The sequence below is a fragment of the Mustela lutreola genome, chromosome 1, assembly GCF_030435805.1.
Source record: "Mustela lutreola isolate mMusLut2 chromosome 1, mMusLut2.pri, whole genome shotgun sequence".
Classification (NCBI taxonomy): Eukaryota; Metazoa; Chordata; class Mammalia; order Carnivora; family Mustelidae; genus Mustela; species Mustela lutreola.
In genome coordinates this window covers 227249340-227274294 of record NC_081290.1, presented here as the reverse complement: position 1 = coordinate 227274294, position 24955 = coordinate 227249340, and the positions used below count along the sequence as shown (strand labels likewise).

General features: G+C 38.5%; 1 protein-coding gene across 2 annotated transcripts in view; it reads right to left on the bottom strand.

Moving 5' to 3' along the window:
* Positions 1-215: 215 nt before the first annotated feature.
* NARS2 (asparaginyl-tRNA synthetase 2, mitochondrial) overlaps positions 216-24955 on the bottom strand; it is a 132177-nt gene continuing 107437 nt past the window's right edge. For both annotated transcript variants that reach the window (XM_059187877.1, XM_059187887.1), the window contains 5 exons: positions 22968-23034; positions 21055-21192; positions 6854-6951; positions 4513-4539; positions 216-907 (listed from right to left, as the gene is read on the bottom strand). In XM_059187877.1, the coding sequence (XP_059043860.1) occupies positions 763-907; positions 4513-4539; positions 6854-6951; positions 21055-21192; positions 22968-23034 (475 nt within the window). In that variant the 3' untranslated portion in view covers positions 216-762. The remainder of the gene's footprint in view (positions 908-4512; positions 4540-6853; positions 6952-21054; positions 21193-22967; positions 23035-24955) is intronic.

Below are 24955 nucleotides of genomic sequence, written 5' to 3'. Positions count from 1 at the left end.
TTTCTCTGGGAAAAGCCAAGTGGAATTTAAAAATGTAACTGTATTTTTCTTTCATAGGTATCAAAAATCCATTTTATTGATTATTAGAGAAGTTATAAACAGCTACTGTGAACAAATTATAATAGTCATTAGATAATTAATACATCCCTCTTGCTTTTAAAATGAAAGATCAACAGTTATTAAATGTCACTTTTTTCACCCAGTCTGAAGAAAGATTTCAATTCAGAATAGTAACTTTATTAACTCAATTAGGACCCCCAAAAGAGTATTTTCTTCTGTGATATCTAGTAAAGTGATGAAAATAAATGGGGATTTATCATAGGTTAAATGGCACATGAGAAAAGATCCAACAATACCTTCTTTTTAGCTACTAGTGGTTCTCAAAGGTCACACAGGGCAGTGGTCTAATGATTAAAGACAAATTAAAATACACTATCTCATCGTGTCTTGAGAGTTTGAAAGAACCTCTGAGACCACAGCGCAGCCTCCCCATTTCTTCTTCATTGGTGTAATAGATTGGAGATTCTGCCTGCCACAAGCTCCTCTTCTTGAGGGAGTTCATCTTTTTCATAAAATGCTCTCAACTTTCTAAGAAAATCATAAGCACTTCTATTTTTCATATGTGCTATCTTATGGCATGAAAGTTACACACCCCAAACCTCTCCATTCTCCACTTCTAAAAGCCAAACACGCAGTCTCCTGTATCCATATTCACATGCAGTACCTCTGGCATGGGGTGATTTTCCTTACCCAGTCTTCCAGCTATAAAATACATGAATGAGTAAATCTTGGAAAAGGGATAACATCTTTGATATTGTCAATTCCCAAGATGCACTGCAGATAGCGTTCAAATCCCATCCCAAAACCTCCATGGGGAACAGATCCAAATCGACGGAGGTCCAGATACCTGATTTTGAAAAGCAGAGAATTGTTACCTGTAGATGCTGTGCTGGATCAGATGTCATGATAGAATTTTGTTTGAAAAGTATTTTGCGATCATCTGTTATCATCCACATCATTTTGGTAAACCAGTCTTTTCCCTCCAAGGACAGGTGAAGGACAGAGAAGTTAAAATGATCTGTCCAAGGTTATCAGACAAACAGCAGCAAATCACGTCATGCACTCATGGGCTTTGTTCACTTGATCCTTTTAAAGTTACAAATGTACTTAAATACAGAAAACCTGCCTAATGAGACAACAGAAAATGTTCTAATAACTTTACTATTTTTCTTGAAAATATATTCTTCTTCTATTCCTTGGTATGTTAATGCTTTTTTTCCTACTAAAAAAAAATCACATTGTTCAATACACAAAAGAGGGTGAAGAAAAAGTTTTGCCTGCTAAATTGAAAAATATACCGCTACTACTTTAGATTGTAAGCTCTCTCAAGGGCAGGAACTGTGGCTATTCAGCCTTTCATTTCCAGTGTCTGCTCTGGAGTACATGCATCATTAGTCTATGAAGATTTATTGTTTGAAGGCACAAAAATAAACTCTTGAACACTAGAGTGAAATTTCCATTTCTGTGCTTCAAACCTAGCAGAATAAGTCCAGAGTCATTTTTCTGGAAGGTTAGATAGCCTCTGAAGCTTATCTATACTGATTCTATTTCCACTTACGATTATATGGCTAGAAAATGGGGCAGCCATGATTCAAATTCAGATTCCAACACACCAGCCTGTGACAAATTTTACAAAAGGAAGAGGAAGACTCTGTAAGTATTTTGCTGTGTTATTTGGTGGGGGAATTCTTTAGTTATACAATATTGATTAAAGTAAGTTTATAGCTTCTTGAATGATCTGTAAAATCAGTTCTAAAATAAAAGTTGGGTGCCACAGCTGGTAGTCATATGTTTCTTCAAAAATAAAGACTGTCTTCGGTTGCGTGGGTGGATCAGGCAGTTAAACATCTGCCTTCAGCTTGGGTCATGGTCCTGGGGTCCTGGGATCAAGCCCCTCCACAAGCCCCAAGTTGGGCTCCCTGCTGAGTAGGGAGACTGCTTCTTCCTCTCCTTCTGCCCCACATTCCCTGCTCGTGCTCTCTCTCTCAAATAAATAATAAAATCTTTAAAAAAAAGAGAGTATTATCTATTTCCTCATTATTAATAATAAATAGCCACATGTATTGGTCTTTTGGAAGTTAAGATTGAATACTGATCTTTCTAAAATAAAAGATTAATTGCAACAAGGCAAATTACAATCAAGTGAGGGATCAACCAACAGGAGTTTCTAGTATAAAACTTCAGATTATTAAGAACTATCAGGAATAATGGAAGGAGCACAGTCTTGAGTAAATGGAATGTTCTGTAGCTGAATTAAGTTTTAGTTTATAAGGTATGGGGACAGGATATACTTTCATTTACTGAGAAAATGAGATGAAAGGCCCATCAAAAGCACCTGCCACAAATAGTTGCAGGACCTGGGCTGGCTGCTAGAAGTCCAGCAATAGCTGTAGCTGTGTCTGAATTCCTCATATATTGATGTCAAAACACTGGCATAAAGGTCTGGAAACTGAATTCTGCAGATGGATTCAATCTATAGCATTTTTCTTGCCCTTGCTTTGATATAGAGAAATCCACTTCTGAAAAAACAAGTTTTTGAACAAATATATATTTGTTGGATTTTTTTGATTGTTGTTAAATTGATTTTAGGGTAGCCAGATTATAGAAAAAATGGTATAAAATTTGTGGAACTAGTTACATATATTATTTGCATGTGGCACACAGAAACAGGAAGTGACTAAATTCTTCGACACCTGGGGTGGCTATTCACAGCATGGTAGAACACTAGCAGAGACTACAGGCTTGAAGATTTCTAAAGTCCCTTCTACCTTGAAAATGCTATGATGACCAGATAAAAGAAAACAGATTCAAATAATAGATATTTACATTTAGAGATCCTAAGAGTTCAAAAACTTTAGTTGGGACAAAAATAGTATTGAAATGATTAATAAAGACCAAAAAGGCCTCAACGTACTCAACCAACAATCAGAATTTGTGATTTAGTTAGTTTTTACACACTATGAAGATTATCTTATAGTAGACAGAATAGGCAAAATGCATAAGCTTGCTTGGTCAGGCTCATCGACCTAATAACAAGACTGAGAACAAAGGCAGGCAAGGGAAAGGAAACTAGCTTTTACTGAAGTTCTATTCTAGGTAGATACTTAACCTATATTGTTTCATTTCATCCTCACAATAATCCTGTTTAGTAGATACCATCATTCCATTTTACAGCCAAGAAAATCAAGACTCAGATTAATTATGCCTATGGTTACTAATGGTAAATAATAAGGTATTCAAGGGTCATGACCTGAACATAATTTTAGGCTTTTGGCATTTCTACAACCTAGCTCTTTCATTACCCAAAGGTCAGGTGTGTAACTTGATTCTTCTCTCTCATGAGGACAGCAAAGCAATTAATAATATTAATAATTACTATGAAGGAAAGGTACTATAAAAATAAAAGTACATAATTTGTACATGTTGAAAAATACCTGAAGAAAGGGTCTTCAGAAAGAAAACGAGAACTCTGGAGACGTAAATGTATGAATGCGAACAAGTGATCTTCCCTACGCAGCTTAGATTTCTACAGACTTTAGGGAGCACTTAGCTCAAACCCTAATTTCACACATAGAGAAACTGAAGCATAATGGTTCGGAAAAAAGTTCCAGGCTCTATGCTTCTAACTGTGTGCTCTTGGTTAAGTTAGTTAACATCTCTCAGACTTAGGTCTGGAGGAGTAATAAAAAGGAGATTAAAATAGTACCTAATTCAGAGTGTTCTAATAATACATAAGAAAATATACAATAAGGGGCACCTTGATGGCTCATCAGTTGAGTGTCTGGCTCTTGATTTTGGCTTATGTCATGTTCCCAGGGTGCTGGGATTGAGTCCTATGTTGGGCTCCACGATCAGTGGGGAGTCTGCCTGGTATTCTCTCTCCCTCTCCGCTCCCTCTGCTTGTATGCTCTCTCAATTAAATAAATAAATCTTAAAAAAATACATTAAAATTTTAACATAGTTATCTGGCACACAGTCAGTAATAAATAAATGACAGTCAATATTATTAGTATTTTCCCAGCATTCAAAGGGAATAAGTAATCTTCTGAGATTACTACCTATTATTACTACCTATTCTGAGAACCTATCTATTCACTGTTCTTAATACTCTTCCATAGCCTAGGGAATACAGGTAAAACCTATGTAACAATCAGACCAATAGCTAGAACAATAATTTGTAAGGGCCGGGTGCCTGGGTGGCTCAGTGGGTTAACCCTCTGCCTTCAGCTCAGGGCATGTGCCTGGCTGGCTCAGTGGGTTAACCCTCTGCCTTCAGCTCAGGGCATGATCTCAGGGTCCTGGGACTGAGCCCCACATTGGGCTCTCTCCTGGGTGGGGAGCCTACTTCCCTCTCTTCCTCCCTGCTGCTCTGCCTACTTGTGATCTCTCTCTCTTTCTATCAAATAAATAAATAAGATAAAATGAAAGAATTAGCAAGGGCCACAGTCTTACCATTGGTAGGCTTCTGTTAATCCTGATCTGTAAGAGGAAAATAACAAAATTCTTTCAGAGAATGGCAATAAGATAAAGATACTAACCACCAAACATTTATTCTCTTAAGAGGTACACACAAAAACCTGTGCTTTTAAAGAACATGCAATACAGTGAGAAGGTAACTATTTAATGAGGTAAGAAAGGTAAATTAACCAATAGTCCTAGGTATTACCAAGCAAGTGGTACAGATGATAAATGCCAAAGAAAGATAGTCCAGGGACGCCTGGGTGGCTCAGTTGGTTGAGCAGCTGCCTTCGGCTCAGGTCATGATCCCAGCGTCCTGGGATCGAGTCCCACATCAGGCTCCTTGCTTGGCAGGAGCCTCTGTCTCTGCCTGCCACTCTGTCTGCCTGTGCTCGCTCTTTCCCTCTCTCTCTCTTTGACAAATAAATAAAATCTTTAAAAAAAAAATCAAGGAAGAAACAAGTTTTAAAAAAAAAAAAAAAAAAAAAAAAGAAAGATAGTCCAGAGCCCAAAAGATTTCAGATGACCTTATTGTCCTATGACATAAGAAAAGCATTATTACTTAAGGTTGCTGGGAGGCACACACAGGGGACATGAAGACACACATTTCATTCTGTAACGCTGAAACAATAATATAGATTCTGCCCTCAGAATATGGTTGCAAATTGTTTTTTTTGCCAATGTGAAAAATGTTAATCAAATTTTAAGCTCTTAGTACTCATTAAAATTAATTACATCCCTTTAACGCCTGGCTAGCTCAGTTGGTAGAACAAGCAACTCTTGATCTCGGGGTTGTAAGTTTCAGCCCCATGTTGGCTATACAGAGTACTTAAAAATAAAATCTTAAAAGAAATTAATTTCAGCCCTTTAAAAAAGTGTTTGGGATCAAAGTACATCTGAAATGATAAGGACGATGAAAAAAAATCAGAGACCACAGAAAACATGAACAGAGGTCACAGGTTCCTGAAGAAGGGAAACACATATAACCATTTCATTAGAAAAGATAAATTTGGACAATATCAGGTATTAGGTAAACATATAATGTCATGAGAAAAAGTTTGCTGAAGGAAGGAAGCAAGCAAAGAAAACAGACCAATTATTCTTTCAACAGATGAGGTTTCTTGCCATGTGTGATTTTTATTGTGCTTTAAAAAACCCAGAGAATCTTCAAATTCTTTCCATCTAAGGAGTTTGACCTTTACTTCAATTTCATTATTTTCCCAGGACTTTCTAACATTATAGTAATAGTAAGGACTTAGTAGTCTAAGTAATAAAAAAGAGGCCTCTTTTTTAGAACATATTTACTTCCTTTTTTCTGGACCCTAACCAAATAGAGCAGTTCAAATGACTGGGGTTACAAAACCAAGTTATCCAACAAATTTATAGGTTGGGATCTTGGAAAAGCATCAGCTTTTTAAGCATTTCTCCATTAGGGAAAGAAGGCCTTACAAATGGCTAATTTAATAGGATATTTTCAATCTATTATGGCTTTTCCAGGTTACTATGAAACCCAGTATTATCTGGAGAGTAGGAGAGTGGGACTAAGCGTTTAACACGGGGAAAACCTTTTTTTTTTTTTTTTTTTGAAGTCTGGCATAGAAAAAGTAGAAACCATGGAAAACAGAGGTTTATAACATTGGTTAGTTTAGGAAGTCATTGTGGTTTGTTGGCAGACCACACATACATAGGAGTGGTAGTTCAATTAGAAACACGATTCTGTACTTCTCATCCTTCTCATCTCCAAAACATTTTCTGTGTATTTATGGATTCATTTCCTAGGTCTCAAACAGCAAATTAAAATGAGTTACTCAAATAGCTTAATCAAGACCCTTACATAGCAGAAAACCTGAAGAAGGGAGAAGTGCTTATTCTAAATGTTAGTTTAGTGGATATTTTTAGTATCTTTCTTTTTCCATCTTCATTCCTTCCCTGGTTCAGAGTCTGTTTTTTCTTTATGTCCCTATAGGAGTCCTTATTTATGTTCTCAATCATAATTTGGAGTAAATAAAAAAGAACACAGAAAAGAGAAAAAATGAAGGGCAAGCTTTTAGGTTGTTTACTGTCATTAACTTTTTAAAAAGCAATTTTCATTGGGAGAGATACATACCAAAAAGTGGGCACATACCACTGCAGAGTTATATCACATAACAGTTCCAATCTTTAAGAACAGGAAGCTCAGAAAGGTCACATAACTTGCTCAAGGCCACAGAGAATCTGAGATCCAGGTCAGTCAGGTGCTGAGACCCATTTGCTTTCTCTGTTACTTTGCCAAGACTTCCTTCGAGCGCCTCATCCCTGATTTCTGAATTTTCTTTCTTTTAGGTCTGATCAATACCTGGCCAGTCGCTGCTCTAAGAAATGGTACCGCTCCTCTCTGAGGCTTCCTCCAAAGAGCTCTCCAACCCCAGGAACGAGAAGATCAACAGCAGCAACCTAAAAAGGAAAAAAGTGGTAAACAATTTCACATTTTCAGGGGATTCCAACAATTGTCAGCTTCTCAAGCAGGTGGAACTCTTAACATTTTGACAAGGGGCTGTTGAACTGCTTACCAGAATATTATTTATGTTAGCTATTTATGCCGCCTGTTTCAAAATCCAATTTTTAATATTATCTTTAGACTACAATACACAAAATGCAGATGGACAGTTTCCTCTCCTTTCTTACACCGTTAGTATATGGTGTACTTAACAAAAATGTGTTTTCTTCACAAATGTGGTATGTTAATAATAAAAAATGTGGCAAATATTAAAAATTATGAGATATTAAAAGTCATCCATCACCATGCAGAACCAATTGCATTTTGGCATATTTTCTGTTTTTTTTTTTCCTTCCACATTTAAGGAATACAGCATATCAAATTACACATAAACATTTACCATTCTAATGTTTTACTTAGTATTATACATTTTTCCCCTATGTTAGCTGAAATATTTTACACACTTAATTTTTTTTTTTTAACGTTATCTCTCCACCCAACATGGGATTTGAACTCACAATCCAGAGATCAAGAGTCACACATTTCACTGACTGAGCCAGCCAGGTTCCTCCATACTAAATGTTTTAAAAGCTACACAATTTGATTATTTATTTACTTATTTTTAAAAAGATTTTATTTATTTATTTGACAGACAGAGATCAAAAGTAGGCAGAGAGGCAGGCAGAGGGAGAGGAAGGGAAGCAGGCTCCCTCCTGAGCAGAGAGCCCAATGCAGGGCTCGATCCTGGACCCTGAGATCATGACCTGAGCTGAAGGCAGAGGCTTTAACCCACTGAGCCACCCACATGCCCCTGCACAGTATCTTTACCCTAAAGATACAAACATAGTGATCTGAAGGGGCACGTGCACCCGAATGTTTATAGCAGCAAAGTCCACAATAGCCAAACTATGGAAAGAACTTAGATGTCCATCAACAGATGAATGGATAAAGAAGATGTGGTATATATACACAATGGAATACTATGCAGCCATCAAAAGAAATGAAATCTTGCCATTTGCGACAACGTGGATGGAACTAGAGTGTATCATGCTTAGCGAAGTACGTCAAGTGGAGAGAGACAACTATCATATGATCTCCCTGATATGAGGAAGTGGTGATGCAACATGGGAGCTTAAGGGGGTAGGAGAAGAATAAATGAAACAAGATGGGATTGGGAGGGAGACAAACCATAAGTGACTCTTAATCTCACAAAACAAACTGAGGGTTGCTGCGGGGAGGGGGTTGGGAGAAGGGGGGTGGGGTTATGGACATTGGGGAGGGTATGTGCTTTGGTGAGTGCTGTGAAGTGTGTAAACCTGGTGATTCATAGACCTGTACCCCTGGGGATAAAAATATATTATATGTTTATAAAAAATTAAAAATTAAAAAAAAAAGAAGTAGAAGTAGAAGTTTTTATCTAACTGCTTTTCCTTTGTTGGACATTTTGGTATGTGATTTTGTTTTCTCTTAAATAATCTGACAATGAGGATTTTTCTTTTTTCTTCTTTAAAGATTTTATTTATTTATTTGACTGACAGAGATCACAAGTAGGCAAAGCAGGCAGAGAGAGAGAGAGGAGGAAGCAGACTCCTTGCCTAGCAGAGAGCTCGATCCCAGGACTCTGAGATCATGACCTAAGCCAAAGGCAGAGGCTTTAACCCACTGAGCCACCCAGGCGCCCCAATGAGGGTAAGACATGAAAAATATGTCCTGATTATTCAGACACCTGGGTGGCTCAGTCAGTTGAGTGTCTGACTCTCAATGTCAGCTCAAGTCTTGATCTCAGGATTCTGGGTTCAAGCCACACTTTGGGCTCCACGCTGGGCAGGGGGCCTACTTTTTTTAAAAAAAATACCTGATTATTAATCAAAGTAGTAAAATGTGATATGATGAGATAGCATACTGAAGTTATCAAGATAACATAAATAACATGGATTTGAAGATGCATGAGCCAGTACTCTCTCACATCTGACAGAAACTTTCTGGTTAGCAACTTGGGAAAAGATTACCAAAACCCTTAAAAATGCATACACTTTGACCCAGCAATGGCAGTTTCAGGAAACAGTCCTAGTAGAGATGGCAAAAAAAACAACAAAACAAATTACTGTTCAGGGTGTTTACTGCAGCATCATTTATAGTATATGTCAGTAGGAACCGACTGTTACGTAAATCTTAGACAGGGATTTAAAAAAAAGACTGGCTGGGCACCTGGGTGGCTCAGTGGGTTAAGCCTCTGCCTCCGGCTCGATTTGTGATCCCAGAGTCCTGGGATCGAGCCCGCATGGAGCTCTCTGCTCAGCGGGGAGCCTGCTTTCTCCTCTCTCTCTGCCTGCCTCTCTGCCTACTTGTGATCTCTCTCTGTCAAATAAGTAAATAAAATCTTAAAAAAAAAAAAAAAAAGACTGGCATCTACATGATGAGATATTACACTGCCACTGTGATTTCTTCAGTTCTCTGTCTGGGATTTTCTTATTTTGTACAGTGAAGATGTGTTATACTTTCGTAATAACAACAAAAAACTTTTAATGGTGGAAAATGGTAGCTTCATATTTTAATTTGTATTTCTTCAATTACTAGTAATATTTAGTTTTGAGAATGTTTATTTGTTAACTGTATTATCCTGTGACTTGGTGATTCCTTTTGGTGGGGCTGGTAGTAAGCATTATTATTATTAAGGAGGCACTAAACTGGGGTGCCTGGGTGACTCAGTTGAGCATCAGACATGGTTCCACCCAGGTCACAATCTTGGGTTCACAAGATGGAGCCCCGCCAGGCTCTGCACTCAGGGCGCAGAGTCTGCTTGGGATTCTTTCACCACTCCTGGCTCCCTCTTCCTCCCCTTGCTTGGGCTGCTCTTTTTCTCTTCTCTCTCTCCCAAATAAAATCTTTAAAAAATATATACAAAAAGGCACAAAACTAAGAAAGATATAAAGCAACAAATGAAAAATTAGGAAATCATAAAACATATTTTCATCTCCAGTTAGTCAGTTAAGCAGTTACCTTCAGCTCAGGTCATGATCCCAAGGTCCTGGGATCGAGCCCCGCATCAGGCTCCCTGCTCAGTTGAGAGCCTGCTTCTCCCTCTCCCTGCCACTCTGCCTACTTGTGCTCTCTCTCTCTGTCAAATAAATAAATAAAATCTTTAAAAAAATTAAAAAAAATTTTAAAGATTTTATTTATTTGACAGAGAGACAGAGAGCACAAGTAGGCAGAGAGGCAGGCAGAGGGAGAGGGGGAAGCAGGCTCCCTGCTGAGCAGAGGGCCTGATGTGGGGCTCAATCCCAGGACCCTGGGATCATGACCTGAGCTGAAGGCAGAGGCTTAACCCACTAAGCCACCCAGGTGCCCCCCCCATTTTTTAAAAAAATTTTTATTTTTTATAAACATATATTTTTATCCCCAGGGGTACAGGTCTGTGAATCGCCAGGTTTACACACTTCACAGCACTCACCAAAGCACATACCCTCCCCAATGTCCATAACCCCACCCCTTTCCCCCATCCCCCTCCCCCCAGCAACCCTCAGTTTGTTTTTTTGTGAGATTAAGAGTCACTTATGGTTTGTCTCCCTCCCAATCCCATCTTGTTTCATTTATTCTTCTCCTACCCACTTAAGCTTAATTGTTGTATCCTCCCAATTTTTTTTTTTTTTTAAAGTAAGCTCTACATTCAATGTGGGGCTCAAACTCATGATCCCAAGATCAAGAACTGCCCATTTTGTCACACTACCACTGCTTGTTGACCACATCTTAGTAATTCTGTGAACTTGAGGCAACTACAACAACCAAGCAGGTAATCCAGAATGTGGATTTGGTGACTCAGATACAAGGACAGGTAATGAAACACAGATCTCTGAACAGGTGTACAAGACAGCCTCCAGAGGAAATTCTCACAGGCTACACAATTAATAGAGCTGGACACCAACCAGGACCCTGCAGTTACCCTTCCTATTCTCAGAGAACGGAGACATTTCAAGGCTGTTTTTTTGGCCATTGAAGGACTGGCATCTTTATTTCTTAGTATCGTGCTTTTAAACATGGCTAACATATACCCAAAGTTGAGAGAGACCTGACTGAGAGTTTGTTGTTGTTGTTGTTTTAAAAGAGACTTTTTTTTTGACAGAGACAGCACAAACAGGGGCAGCGGGAGATGGACAAATGGACTCACCGCTGAGTAGGGAGCCTTGATGAGCGGCTTGAGCGCAGGACATGGAGATCATGACTTGAACAAAAGGCAGATGCTCAACTGACAGAGACACCCAGATGCCCCACGATTTATTTATTTAAGAGTGAGAGAAAGGGAGTGTGTGCAGGGAAGGTAAAGGCACAAGAGGGGAGGGGTATGAGGGAAAGGGTTTAATCCAGAGTTTTAAATTTAGAATTACAGGTAATCAGGATTAGAAAAGAACAGACATCAAGTAACTCTCTGGCCTTTGGTTGAAAATATTTAAAGACTGAGAACCACTACCCCCAAAATGTAGCATACATCTTTGTGTAGATCTATTTAGAAGGGACAAGTATATCCAAAATCTATCATTTCCAAGGTTTTGAAGTTGAGGCAATTCCAAGCCGTAAAGGTGAGCGGTAATTGCTTCTGATACTCTAAATATAAGCAAAGCATTAAAAGCCAGAGCTATAAAGATTCACTGCCTCAAAAAAGGAGAATTAGCTATCGTGGAAGAACAGGAAATAGGTAGTCCAGCTGGGGCCATGATGGAATGAGTTGTTCGTTTTCTAAATCAGTTCATAAGAATTGAATAGGAGATACATTTCTTGCTTGGTCTTACTGCTAATACAACTACGACAAGCAAAAAACCTCTGGAGATCTTAGCACTTTCTGTAGGCCTCCATTATGTTATTTTGAACTTAGTTTTTTTAATGCTATTTTTAGAGGACCGTAAAAGATGAATATTTATATTTGATTACAAACCCCCTTTAATACTTGAGCTCCTTGGAGAATTCATTGTACAACCATACTGGTTTTAGACCTATTTAATTTGTATTTATCTGGAATATTTGCAACTGCATAGTACCAGTTGTGGAACTGATAGCTTCTGAATCTTTTGAGTCATCTTCAAAAACTTTTTTTTTTTTTTTTGAGAGAGAGAGGGAGTCTTAAAAAGGCTCCATGCCCAGCATGGAGCCCAACGTGGGGATTGATTTTATGACCCTGAGATCATGACTTGAGCCAAAATTAAGAGTTGGACACTCAAACGACTGAGCTACCCAGTTGCCCCGAGTCACCTTCAAAATCTTATGTCACAGTATGGTATCTGTATTTTTTTTCTGGATTTCTTCTAAACCTGCTTCCTCATAACTAAGGCATCTAATCATTTCTACATTAGTTATTACAAAATTAATGTGGTAGTTGCTGTATTAGTCAGGATAGGTTAGATTATACGAAAACCTACCTAGTAATAAACAATCCCAGAAGCTTACAACAGGGCTTCTCAATCTCAGCATCAGTGACAATTTTGGCCAGATAATTTTATTGTGAGGGTCTGTCCTGTGCATCGTGGGCTATTTAGCAACATCCCTGGCTTCTACCCACCAGATGCCAGTTGCACTGCCCTATTTGTGACAACCAAAAATGTCGCCAGACATTGCTAAATGTTTCCTGCACTGGAGTGGGGGTGTGTGTGTGATGACATAAAGTAATAGCTGATTGAAAGCCACTGCTTTACAACAAACTGGCTTTTTAAAAAACGTATGCTACATGTCCATCCTGGCTTGAAGCTGATTAAAACAAAAACAGAAACAAAAAAACACCTTATGAGGTATTGCTGATCTAGCAGATGGGGAAAAAAAAAAAAGAGCATGGACAACTATGTACTAAAAACATTTGTCCAGGAGTAATGTATGTAGGTCACATTTGCTCACAATTCTTTGGCCAATACATGTCACTAAGCTCATGCTGATGGGGCAGAGAAGTATAACAAAGTAAAGTAAAACTGTTTAGCTGGTTCCCTCCCCTCCCCCACCCAAACTGACATGGACTTCCACTTCCACTCTCCCAAAAAAATCCTCATTGTTAATTAGAATTAAGGTCAGAATAGTTCTATTTTCTTCCTCTGTACTCTGGGACAGGAGGTTATCAAGAAAAGGAAAAGAATTTACCAAACTAGAAAAGAACTTAGCAAAATAGCCTATTTTAGTTGAATGAAAATTTTAGAAAACATCCAGATAAAGTCCCTTATCGCTCCTAATTTTGTGACATGTGGAAAGAATGCATTCATCATCTATATCCTTTCATTGTCCAGATGGCCTGAAAATTCACACTTTCAGGTGGGTGAATTTCATGTTTTCTTGACAAAGATAAAGTTGCTTTTCCTTTTAAAAGAAATGTATGTTTGTTTGTTTGTTTGAAAGATTTTATTTATTTATTTGACAGAAAGGCAGCCTGAGAGCAGGAACAGAAGCAGGGGAAGTGCAAAGAGGGAAAGCAGGCTTCCCTCCCAGCAGGGAGCCCGATGTGGGGCTCCATCCCAGGACTGACCTGAGCAGAAGGCAGATGTTTAACCGACTGAGCCACTCAGGTAGGTGCCCAGGGAAATGTATCTCTTAAGTAAGGCATTCCTTCACAATGCCTCATAAATGTTCCATGACCAAAGGGTACTGTTTCTTCTTTCTTTCTTTCCTTTTTTTTTTTTTTTTTTTTTTAATCAAGAACAGGTTTATCTCTTTGTGAAGAAAGGCCCACAAAGGCTTTGTTCTCTCTTCTTCCTCTCTTCTTATTAATCTTCTGCTCTTCTCTTTTTCTTTAGGTTTAGCTTCCTTTCAATCCTATCAGATTATACTTCCTGCTTTCCTTTCACAATGATATCCTCCAAACTCTCTAGAGATTCTGCACCCTTTCTGAGTAGCTATAACACAGCCAAGTATTCCTCTACTATAAATAAAGACATTTACATTTGGTATACATAGAGCTGCACTTCCTTTGATAGGATATAAAAAATACCACATTCCCTAAAGATTATTAGCACAACTTCTTCAAATTTCCATACCTTTTAGTTTGTGTTGAGATTCCCAAGAGGATTCTTCTATGTTGTGACTCCTTCTGGTAACTACTGAGCTAACTGCTACAGAAACTACCACTCTTTCCAGGGGTCTAGTGGAGGTAAAGGGTACATACAGATAAAATATAAACCATGACATAAGGGTGCACAAAATGTACAACATGGATGGAATCACACAAATCTCTTAAGAACTAATGAGAAAAACTTGGCTGTGTGTTTCCCAAATCATTTATTTGGGAGGGGTTAGAGTGCAAACACTCTGGAAACAGGCTAAGTTACCTAGAATGGTAGCTGGTGATTACAATCTGCCCTATGGGCTGGCAGCCCTTATGGGAGTCTGCGGTTTGCTTCAAGAGCTGGGGCTGAGCAATCCTGCCCTTCACTAGGGAAAGTGAGAATTCACAGGCTGTACAATAAAATGTCCTCTTAATTCACAAATTTGACCAAATTTAAACACTTCTATAGCTACAATCTCTTCTAGTGTTCCTCTGCATCTTTGGAAGACTTTAAAGAAGTGTCCAGATTTTAGTTGTGCTGTCCTTTTTCTCTCCTACACAGATAACAACGAAGGCTACACGTCAATGTAACACATTCTCTGCTAACTTTCCTCATCTTAAACAAAACTGATTCCCCTTCAGGCATATCTTCTAGGCCAGAATGCTGCTGGACACATCTTCTTTTATTTTGTTTAAGTCACACAGCTGCAGCAGCATGCTGTCTAGAAATAGTTTGTGTTGGTATTCAAGCTGAATGAGCCCTGGTCTCTATTTATGACACTCCCTTTTGATTCTTACCCTTTGATTCCAATCAATGTACTGAAAATAAAATGCAGACCTTGAATTAAACAACAAACAGGCTAGACAGGAACAAGGCCTTTAATGCATAACATAACCTTTTCTATGCTAACTTCAGAGAGAAGGGAAAAGTTTAATGTCCCTTCCTCTACCTCTCTTCTTACCTCAATATTTTTAAGTATTAATGAAAAACATAAACTGAACACCTCCCTATTCAGTTTCTTACAGGCTGCTGTCAACAACAGAGCAACATTACATATTATTATCAAGAGAAGAAGAATGTTCCACAAACCATAGGAAACATGTTTGTAGTTTCAGCCTCTATGAGCTTTTGCTCTCATTGCTGACACAGTATTTTACCCCTAAAAACAGCGAGGCACAGGTAGGAATGAGAACCTTCCAGATGTGACAGTGTGAAGATTCAAATAGGCTGCAGGTAGCAATGGCTAAAAATGGACTTTGGCTAGTAAATGTTTAAGTCTGGGAGCATTTCAGATGGACTGAAATGCATACTTTCAACTTTGACATAAATTCCCAGGAAAGTCATTTGCCTTAGATATGGGGAAAATTAGCCATTCCCTTCATTACTATTTTCTGTTGGTTTGATGCAGGTTGGTTAATTAGCACCAGCCAGGGAAATTCAATAGATATCCCTTGGTTGAGTACTGTTTCTTTCAAGTTGACTTTAAAGTATGTACTTACTACATGCCCACTAATCTTTAAATATTATGATTTGCTACATAATATTGACACAGTTTAAACAATTAGAACATTATCTGGTGATCTTAGCATCTCATCAGGATCTGATGGGCAGTCACTTTTGCCTAATCACAATGGCTGGAATGAATGGATATTCTTCTCTGCTCAGCCATTTCCCATCTGAAAACCTGGCACCTGCCTTTGAGGGACTTACTTAGGAACTCAGACCCAGGGGCATACAGTATTTTGCATGCTTGCTTAGATTCATTTTATTTAGGCCCATGATCCCTCCCCTTCAAATTATCAAGTATGTTTGCTAACTTGTAAGTTATTCTTATATATCCAAATGGGGAAAAACTTAGGCTATTGAAATTAGAGAATCTTAAAGCTGTTTAGTATTCTGGAGGTCATCTAATCCAACTCTCTGATTTTATAGAGGGAGAAACTGAGGCTCAGTGATTGGACAGACTTGACTAAGGTTTTATGGCTAACCAGTTAAAAAGATGGATTTCAAACCTGGTGTTGTTAACTCCTTAGTCCAGAGTACTCTTCATTCCAATACAGTAGATACCTTCACTTTTTTTTTTTTTTTGGAGGGGATGGGGATGTGCAGCCCTTCTGAAAAAAGCCAAGAACTTAGTTATTTGGCCCAAAGTCTGCTCATTCACCACTGGAAAAAATAAAGTAGGGGTAGAAGCAGGCACTCTATACAAGTGGGTTGAAAAGAAATCTAGGTTGTTAATCAATCAATGTTATAATCTATGTCTAATATATGTATAGTTTAAATAAATTATATATGTAAAAGGTATTTAAGGATTTATTTATTTATTTAAGCAGGAAAGAGAGAGCATAAGCAGGGGGAGCGGCAGACAGAGGGCAAGGGAGAAGCAGGCTCCCTGCTGAGCAGGGAGTCCAATCTGGGGCTCGATCCCAGGACCCTGGGATCATGACCTGAACTGAAGGCAGACGCTTAACCAACTGAGCCACCCAGGTGCCCCAATAAATTATATTTTAATAATTTAGTTATGAGAAGCTATATATTATAGTACTGTATAGATCACATAAGTACTCTAAAGTATCATTATAATGCTTTCAACTTTCAAGTTGTGAGACCATACTACTAGAGAGTCTGTCACAATAAAGGCCTCCTGCTACTTCTAAAAGTAAAAAATGTTTGTGACTGCAGTCTATGGAAGTGCCTTTTAAATAATCTTGTGTAATAGCATATTTGACGTTGCAACACACATATTTTAACATTATCATGCTTTATCACAATGGTTTTATCAACATTTAGAAGGAAAGAGGGCTTTAAGCTTATTGACTACACATCACCCCAAACACTGTGCTATATATTTTTCATGTATTGTCTAATTTAATCCTCACAACTGTGGACTAAGATTAGCATCTTATTTTTATGGATTGGGAAACTAAGACTCAAAGAAATTAGGTAGTTCATTTACAATCACGTGGTCTATACCACACAGACCTGGGACCTGAACCCAAGAGTGCCTGATTCTAAAGCCACTGGACTTTCCTTTATACTATGTTACCATCATTCAAAAAATTTAGAATAAAAGTTGTTCTTTAGCTTCCTTGAAATTCCTTAGCAAATCGAGTCACTTACTAAATACTTGTCCATTGTGTGTCTACAAATGTGTTGGGTTCGATTCATCCATCTGTTCAATCCCCTATCACCAAATAGATATTAGGTGCCTGTTATCTTCCAGGCATTATGCTAGGATACCATGATGTGTGAAAAGGAGGTCCTCAAGTCCAGTGGCAAAGAAGAGAGTCATTAATTAAACAGCCATAAAAATAAATGTAAAATTACAACTGTGTTAAGGATTATGATGAATGATGACTTAGTAGGTCTCGGTCTGAAATTTAACATGGTAGCATTTTAGTGTCTAACAGGGGTCTCTGACTCAGCCTAGAGGGTCACAGAAGGTTTCTCCGGGGAAGTGATGACTGAGTAGAGATTTGGAGAAACAGTAAAATTACTTAGGTGAAGAAAATTGTTCTAAACTGAAGGAGCACAATATCCAACGATACTGTGGTGAGAGAAAGCAATGCATGTCTGAAGACCTGGAAGGGTGATATGAATGGAGCAGAGACAGCAAAGGGGAGCAGCACGGTACATGAAGCAAGAGAGACAAGCAGCCAGATGACACTGGGGCCTAGAAGCCAGAGACGGATTCTGACTTGGATACTAAAAGCAATGGGAGGCCACTGAATGGGGAAATAACATGGCCATTTGAAAGGGGAAATAACATGACCAGATCTACATTTTCTAAAAGCTTACACTGAAGTGGGGAGAACTGATTCAAAGGAGGCAAGAGCAGATGCAGGAGGACCAGTCAGGAGGCCACGGAAATAATCCAGCCAAGAGATGATGGTATCTTAATCCAAGAAGGTAAAAGTGGAAACGAAGAGAAGTAGATGGATTTGAGATTTATTTCAAAGCATAAAAACAACAACATAATAACAGCTTGGATATAGGGAGTGAGGAAGATGACTCTAGTATATGGCTTGTACAATTAGATGGGCGGGAACACTAAAAGAACATCAAATTTGGTGGGGGAAGGGGAGAAGAATAGAAATCATCGGTGGGTTCGGTTTTAGATTATGCTGAGATGCCACTGAGATATAGAAACAGTAATAAGAGCTCTGAGCAGAAGTAAGGAATAGAGATGTGACTGTCTGAGTTGTCTGAAAATAAATAGTAAGCTCTGAATACACATATAAAATCTCCCAAGAGAGAAAAGACCTATGACAGAGCCTTGAGGAATCCTATCAACTACTGTAGTAGTAGAAGAGGATGGGCCTACCTAGGAGATTGAGAAAGAGCCACCCCTGAGAATGGAGGAGAACACAATGTTACAGGAGCTGGGGGAAGAGACAGTTTTCAGAATAAGAAAGTCATAGGGCTGAGTAATGCTGAGAGGGGAAGTAAACATAAAGTCTGTTGGATTTAATAATGTGAAAAATTATTACTGACCCTAGAAAGAGGGGCTTCAGTGGTACAACAACAGAGGTGGAAGTCACAGTAGAGGGAATGAGGAATGAGCAACAGAAGACATGGTGGCTATAAAACACTCATTCCCATACTGAATAAGCTAAGGGTTTCATCTGAGAAAGCAAAACCTATAGAGTACAAAAAATAGAAACAATGCTACCAGTATTACTGATTTTTTAAATGGTACAGAAACCCAAAAAAGGAAGACTCAGGGTGAGCTGGTAACTAAGAAAAGTCTACAGCAAGGCAAAGTTTTCAATTAAAACATTTTCAATGAATTAATTTTTGAACTACTGTAGTTGACACAATGTTTTATTAATTTCAGGTGTACAATACAGTGACTCAACAGTTCTTTCTTTCTTTCTTTCTCTTTTTTTTTTTTTTTTAAGATTTTTATTTATTTATTTGACAGACAGAGATCACAAGTAGGCGGAGAGGCAGGCAGAGAGAGTGGGGGAAGAAGGTTCCCTGCTATGCAGAGAGATGTGGGGCTCGATCCCAGGACCCTGGGATCATGACCTGAGCCGAAGACAGAGGCTTAACCAACTAAGCCACACAGGCACCTCTTTCTTTCTTTCTTTCCTTTTTTTTTTTTTTTTTTTTTAAGACTTTATTTGTCAGAGTGAGTGAGAGGGCACAAGTAGGCAGAGGGGCAGGCAGAGGGAAGGGAGAAGCAGATACCTCGCTGAGCAGGGAGCCTAATTTGAGGCTAGATCCCAGGATCCTAGGATCATGACCTGAGCTGAAGGCCGTGCGTAACCAGCTGAGCCACCCAGGTGCCCCATGAACCAACAATTCTATACATCACTCAAGGCTCACCACAATAAATATAGTTACCATCTGTCACCATACAACATTATGAGAATAGAAAGGAGAGCTTGAAGCAGAGTATTTACGAAGTGCAAAACTGAATGACTGAAAAGTGCTGAATGTTGGGAAATTACATGCAAAGACTACAGGAGTGTGTGTGTGTGTGTGTGTGTGTGTGTGTGTTGGGGGTGGGGAGGTACAAATAGGATGGGGTAGAGTGATAAAAAAGCGAAGAGATACAGATGCAGTCCTGTTTGGTGATATAGACTCAATACTGAATTATTTAGGATTGGAGAATCTATGCCCTAGTCTCCTTTTTTTCCTGCCAACCTATGGGCCAATTCCTTTCTCATAATCAATTATACCAGAGGGTTGGTAGGGAAAATAGAAAATAAGACTCATAAATCAACTGTGTCGCTCAATGGTTTTGGATAATACTGTGTGAAAGTGAAATCAATGTAACTTTATATTTATGGCTTGGAGGCGGAAGACCACTGTCTTCAAAACCAGAGAGAGTCAGGTCTCATCACAAACTCGGTCATTCACTACCTACGAAGCTTGGCAAGTGCGATCTATGTCCCTGAACCCTAGCTTCTTATCTGTAAAATGGGAGAAATAGTAAGTTTCTTGGAAAGGTTGTTCTGGGACTTAGAGATGAGATGGTAGTGTTTGCCTGATAGGAATCTACTGATTGATAGATAATACTGATTATTTACCCCTGGGCCCTGATCTACATTTTTCTACTGGTATTTACCTAGAGACCAGTGAAAAGCATCAGAGAGCAAAGTTTAGTTTTTTGGGTCTTTTGTGAGATAAACGTAACATCTCACAGACTTTTACAATTAATGATATTAAGTATATAACTATTCAATAAGTATTTAAAGAGTCAAATATATTCTTATTTTATATTACTGCTAATTTTGTTAGAGAGGGAAGAAGAGACAAAAGAAGAAAAAAAGGAAAAAGCCAACTAGAAGAGTAAGAAAGCAATCAAAACTAAGGGTAAAAAAAAGGAAAGAGTGTGAGACAGGCAAGAGAGCAGAAAGAGAGAGACGGAGACAAGACAGGCAGAAGAGAAGTGACAGGAGAATCTGCCTAGACCTCTCAGATCCCTCCATCCACTCCCCTCCCAATTTCTGTGTGACAACCAAACCAGAAACTCTGAGCCTCCTGCTCTGAGGGCTAGCTCTTCCTCTGCCTGCTCACGCCACTGCTCCCCCTTTTTGCCCCTCATCCCCCCATCCCTCTGTCTCTTTACCAGCATTTCAGCTGACAGCAGACCTGGCACTGCTAAACAGTTTTCTGGGCTACCTCCTCCCAATTATTTAAAAATTAAAAAAAAAAAAAATTTGTTGACACTCCTAATTAGAGTGTCAAAGGCAGTGACAAATATCATACATAATTGAAAGATCAATAAATATAACACAGAATGGTTCCCTAAAAGAAAACAAAAACAAAACAAAAAACCAAAGAAAACAAAACACATTTACATGTGCATCTGCTAAACGAAGAAGGACACCATGTGACAGAAATAACAAGTATGCTTCAAGAACATTGGGATCTTCTTTGGGAACACTTTTTCAGAGGTACCTTGGAGAAATTTAAAGAGATGTTAAGTGTGACAGATATAATTCTTAAAAATATGCCAAAGGATAAATGAAATTAAATCAAGGGAAAAACCCAGACTCTGAGACGACCAACCCCGATTTATTTAGTGCTTTTTCTTACTGTGTGCTGAGGCCCATCTTCATTATCCCTCATGTAGAAAGGCTTGAGTGCTAATGGATAATTAATGACAAAGACTGGTATGTTGTCGCAGTGCTTCACCAGGTACTTCTCATGTTCGGTGTGTAGATCGACACCCCACTGTAATGAGAAAGAAGAAATTATCAAAGGAGAAGACAGAGCTGAGATATACAATGTGGTACCCTAAAATAATCTGTATCGGTTCCAAGGGCCTCCTCTGAGGATCAGTGATGTGTGGAGCCGTCTGCTGAGGCTACACAGAAAACTCAGCCAGAGAGGTGTGTTACAAGAACAGCCAAAGGCCTTGGAAAGATGAAAGCCGAACCGAGTAGATAAATGCTGTGCTTTCTCTCCCCATCTTGAGGAGCAGCATTTAGCAGATGAACAGCATCTGCAGAAAAACAAAGTACCCTTCCCACAGTGTGTAAAAACTGACTTCAAAGTCATAGTTTTTATTAATATTGCCTAAAGCTTCTTCAATGGTTACTGTTCCAAGGTTGCAGGAAATTAAATGATGAAAGATAATATTCTTAATATTGAGTCTATCTCTGGATAGATGGCTTCTCTCAGTGAATTTTTTTTTTAATAAAAGAGTTAATTCAGGGGCGCCTGGGTGGCTCAGTGGATTGAAGCCTCTGCCTTCGGCTCAGGTCGTGATCCCAGGGTCCTGGGATAGAGCCCCGCATCGGGCTGTCTGCTCCGCGGAGAGCCTGCTTCCTCCTCTCTCTCTCTCTGCCTGCCTCTCTGCCTACTTGTGATCTCTGTCTGTCAAATAAATAAATAAAATCTTTAAAAAAAAAAAAAAAGAGTTAATTCATATATCAGATGCTCTGATGAATATTTAATAGCACCGTTCATCTACTTATTCAACAAATACTAATGTGCCTATTAAATGCCGGTACCATGCTAGGTACTGAGCACAATAGTAAGAAAATCAGAATTCCTGACTTCATGAAGCTTCCAGGGTAGGAGATAAAAAACAAATTAAAAAATTACATAAACAAAATAACTAATTATAACAAGCACAACTATTACACCTCATAAGAGGATCTGACTCAAGTGGGGATAGGACTGGTGTAGGGAACAGTTTGAACAAAGTTATTACAGTACATTCCTAACATTATATAATTCCTACTTGTCTGCCAATATGTTAATTATAGGAAAGAAGCCCTGGCATAGGAATGAGGAGACTTGCCTCTAATATTATGCGCACGTCCACTGATAAATCATGTGGCCTCTTTGGACATATTACCATTCTTTTCAAGGATTTTCATCAAAAACTCGGGAAACTTCTCTACAATTCTTTAACCATTACTATTAAAATCAATATTCTACTTCAAAATTATTATTTATTCTAAATATTTTAACAACGTTAAGAAAACAAAAAAAAAGCCAATTTAAAGATGGGCAAATACTAAACAGTGTTAATAAGAAAAATAAGATTATTTATTTATTTATTTATTTTTAAACATTTTATTTTTTAATTCCAGAGTGAAAGAGAGAGAGAGAGTGAGCGAGTGAGTGTTGAGGGGAGGAGCAGAGGGAGAGGGACAAGCAGACTCTGTGCTGAGCACAGAGCCTGAGGCTGGGCTCAATCTCAGGATGCTGAGATCATGACTTGAGCCAAAACCAAGAGTCACACACTTAACTGACTGAGCCACCTAGGTGCGCTAGAGAAATAAGATTATTTTAAAAGATTCATTTTTTTTTTTTTTTTTTTAAAGTAAGCTCTACATCCAACTTGGGGCTTGAACTCACAACCCTGAGGCCAAGAGTTGCATGGTCTACTAAATGAGTCAGCTAGGTGCCCCAGGATTCTTAATGAAATGTGATAAGGACAAGAGGGGGTAAAATACAAATATGAATATGAATATGAATATGAATATAAATATTACCTTTGGGGTGAAGGTGAAGTTCTGAGATGCCTGCTTTAAGATCTCTATTGCTTCAGTGTAAGAAATGCTGGAAAAGAACAGGGTAAAAGCAGAGAAAGGTTAATACATGGTATACTGCTAACATTCCATCAGAAAAATTGTAAAAGGCCTATTCCCATATAGTCTTTGAGGTCACAAATCAGTACTACATGATTATTGAGTAATCAGGAATGATTATAAATAAATCATCACTGAGTAATCAGGAATTTAGGCTGATCTAATCATCTGAGAGTCTGAGCAATATGAAGAGAAGTGGCCTTTCAGTAATCCTGTTCCTAATCTACCTGCAGTATATACAGAAGAACCAGTCACTTAGGCAAGTAAAGATTTTCTCTGAATTCATGTTATGTCAATGCCCTAATAAAAGGGGTGAAATATTGAGGCTGAAAGAGCAAAAGTCTTTCCATAAAGTCATCATTAATTCACTCAATACACATTTATTGTGTACCTATTATGTGCTAGGTATTATTCTTGGCACTGGAGAGATCATAAAAAAAACAAAGCCTTTATGGAGGTGATACTTGTGTGCTGAGTAATGGGAGTTGGTGGGGGGCAGAGATAAACAAGTAAATAGAAAGCATATAATGCTGGAAACCATTGGTGCTATAAGAAAAATAAAGCAAGCTAAGAAGACAGAGGGTGTTTAGGTGTGTTATTTTAGATAAGATGGTCAAGAAAGGACTCACTGAGTTGGGGACATCTGAAGTAAGAAAAATATCTGAGGGTAAGTATTCTAGGCAAAAGGAACAGTAAGTTCAAAGGCCTGAAGTGAAAGAACAGTTTGGTTCATTCCAGGAACAAAACAGTCAATGTGCCTGTGGCATACTGAACAGGGGAAGAATGCCAGGAAAAGGTCAGATCTTATGGATTCTTTTGGGCCATGGCTGGGGCTTTGTAATATATGATAAGACTGTTTAGGAAAAATACCATGGATATTTAGGAAAAATATCATGGATTATCTCAGTAAGAAACTATCATGTCTAAAGCAAGCTAAGCCAAGCATTTGTTTTAATTAAACTGAATAGGTAATTACATGAACACAGTTAAGAAAGAAACAAACAACGTCTAAGAGTGTACATCTTCCATCCACCCTGTCCCATAGCCATGTAGCTCCTCTCCTCACATAAAATTACTGTCACTGGATTTTTGTGTATCCTTCCAGAAGGTTTTTTACATCTATAAGCAAACAGTAATATACAATCTCCTTTGTTAAATAGATGACAGCCATAGTATATAGGCCATATACACTCTTTTCCATCTTTCTTGACTCAATAATATACCTTGTAGATCTTTCCATATCAGTATATAAAGAAAGAGCTTCTTCATTTTTTTGAACTATTACATAAAAGTCCATTTTGTGGGTGGATACTCATTAATTTACCCACTCATCCACTGATGGATATTTAAGCTGTTTCTAATATTTTGCTATTATAAACCATGACTACATACCTCTGTCGCAAATGATTCTTAAATATTGATTTTGCATATGGAAAAAATGGAATTGCTGGATCATTGTATTTATATTTACAGTTTTTAGGTATTTTGATATTGCCAAAGATACTGCTTCCCTTTTATAGTGTTATACCAATTTATGCCCACCTGTAGTATACAAAAATGTCAGTTTCCCTATGCCCTTTGCAATAGTACTTTGAACACTTTTTTTTTTTTTTAAAGATTTTATTTATTTATTTGACAGACAGATCACGAGTAGGCAGAGAGGCAGGCAGAGAGAGAGAGAGAGGAGGAAGCAGGCTCCCTGCTGAGCAGAGAGCCCGATGCGAGACTCGATCCCAGGACCCTGAGATCATGACCTGAGCCGAAGGCAGCGGCTTAACCCACTGAGCCACCCAGGCGCCCTTTTGAACACTTTTTTAAAAGATTTTATTTATTTATTACAGCAAGAGAGAGAATGAGTGGGGGTGGTAGAGGGAGAAGCAGACTCCCTGCTG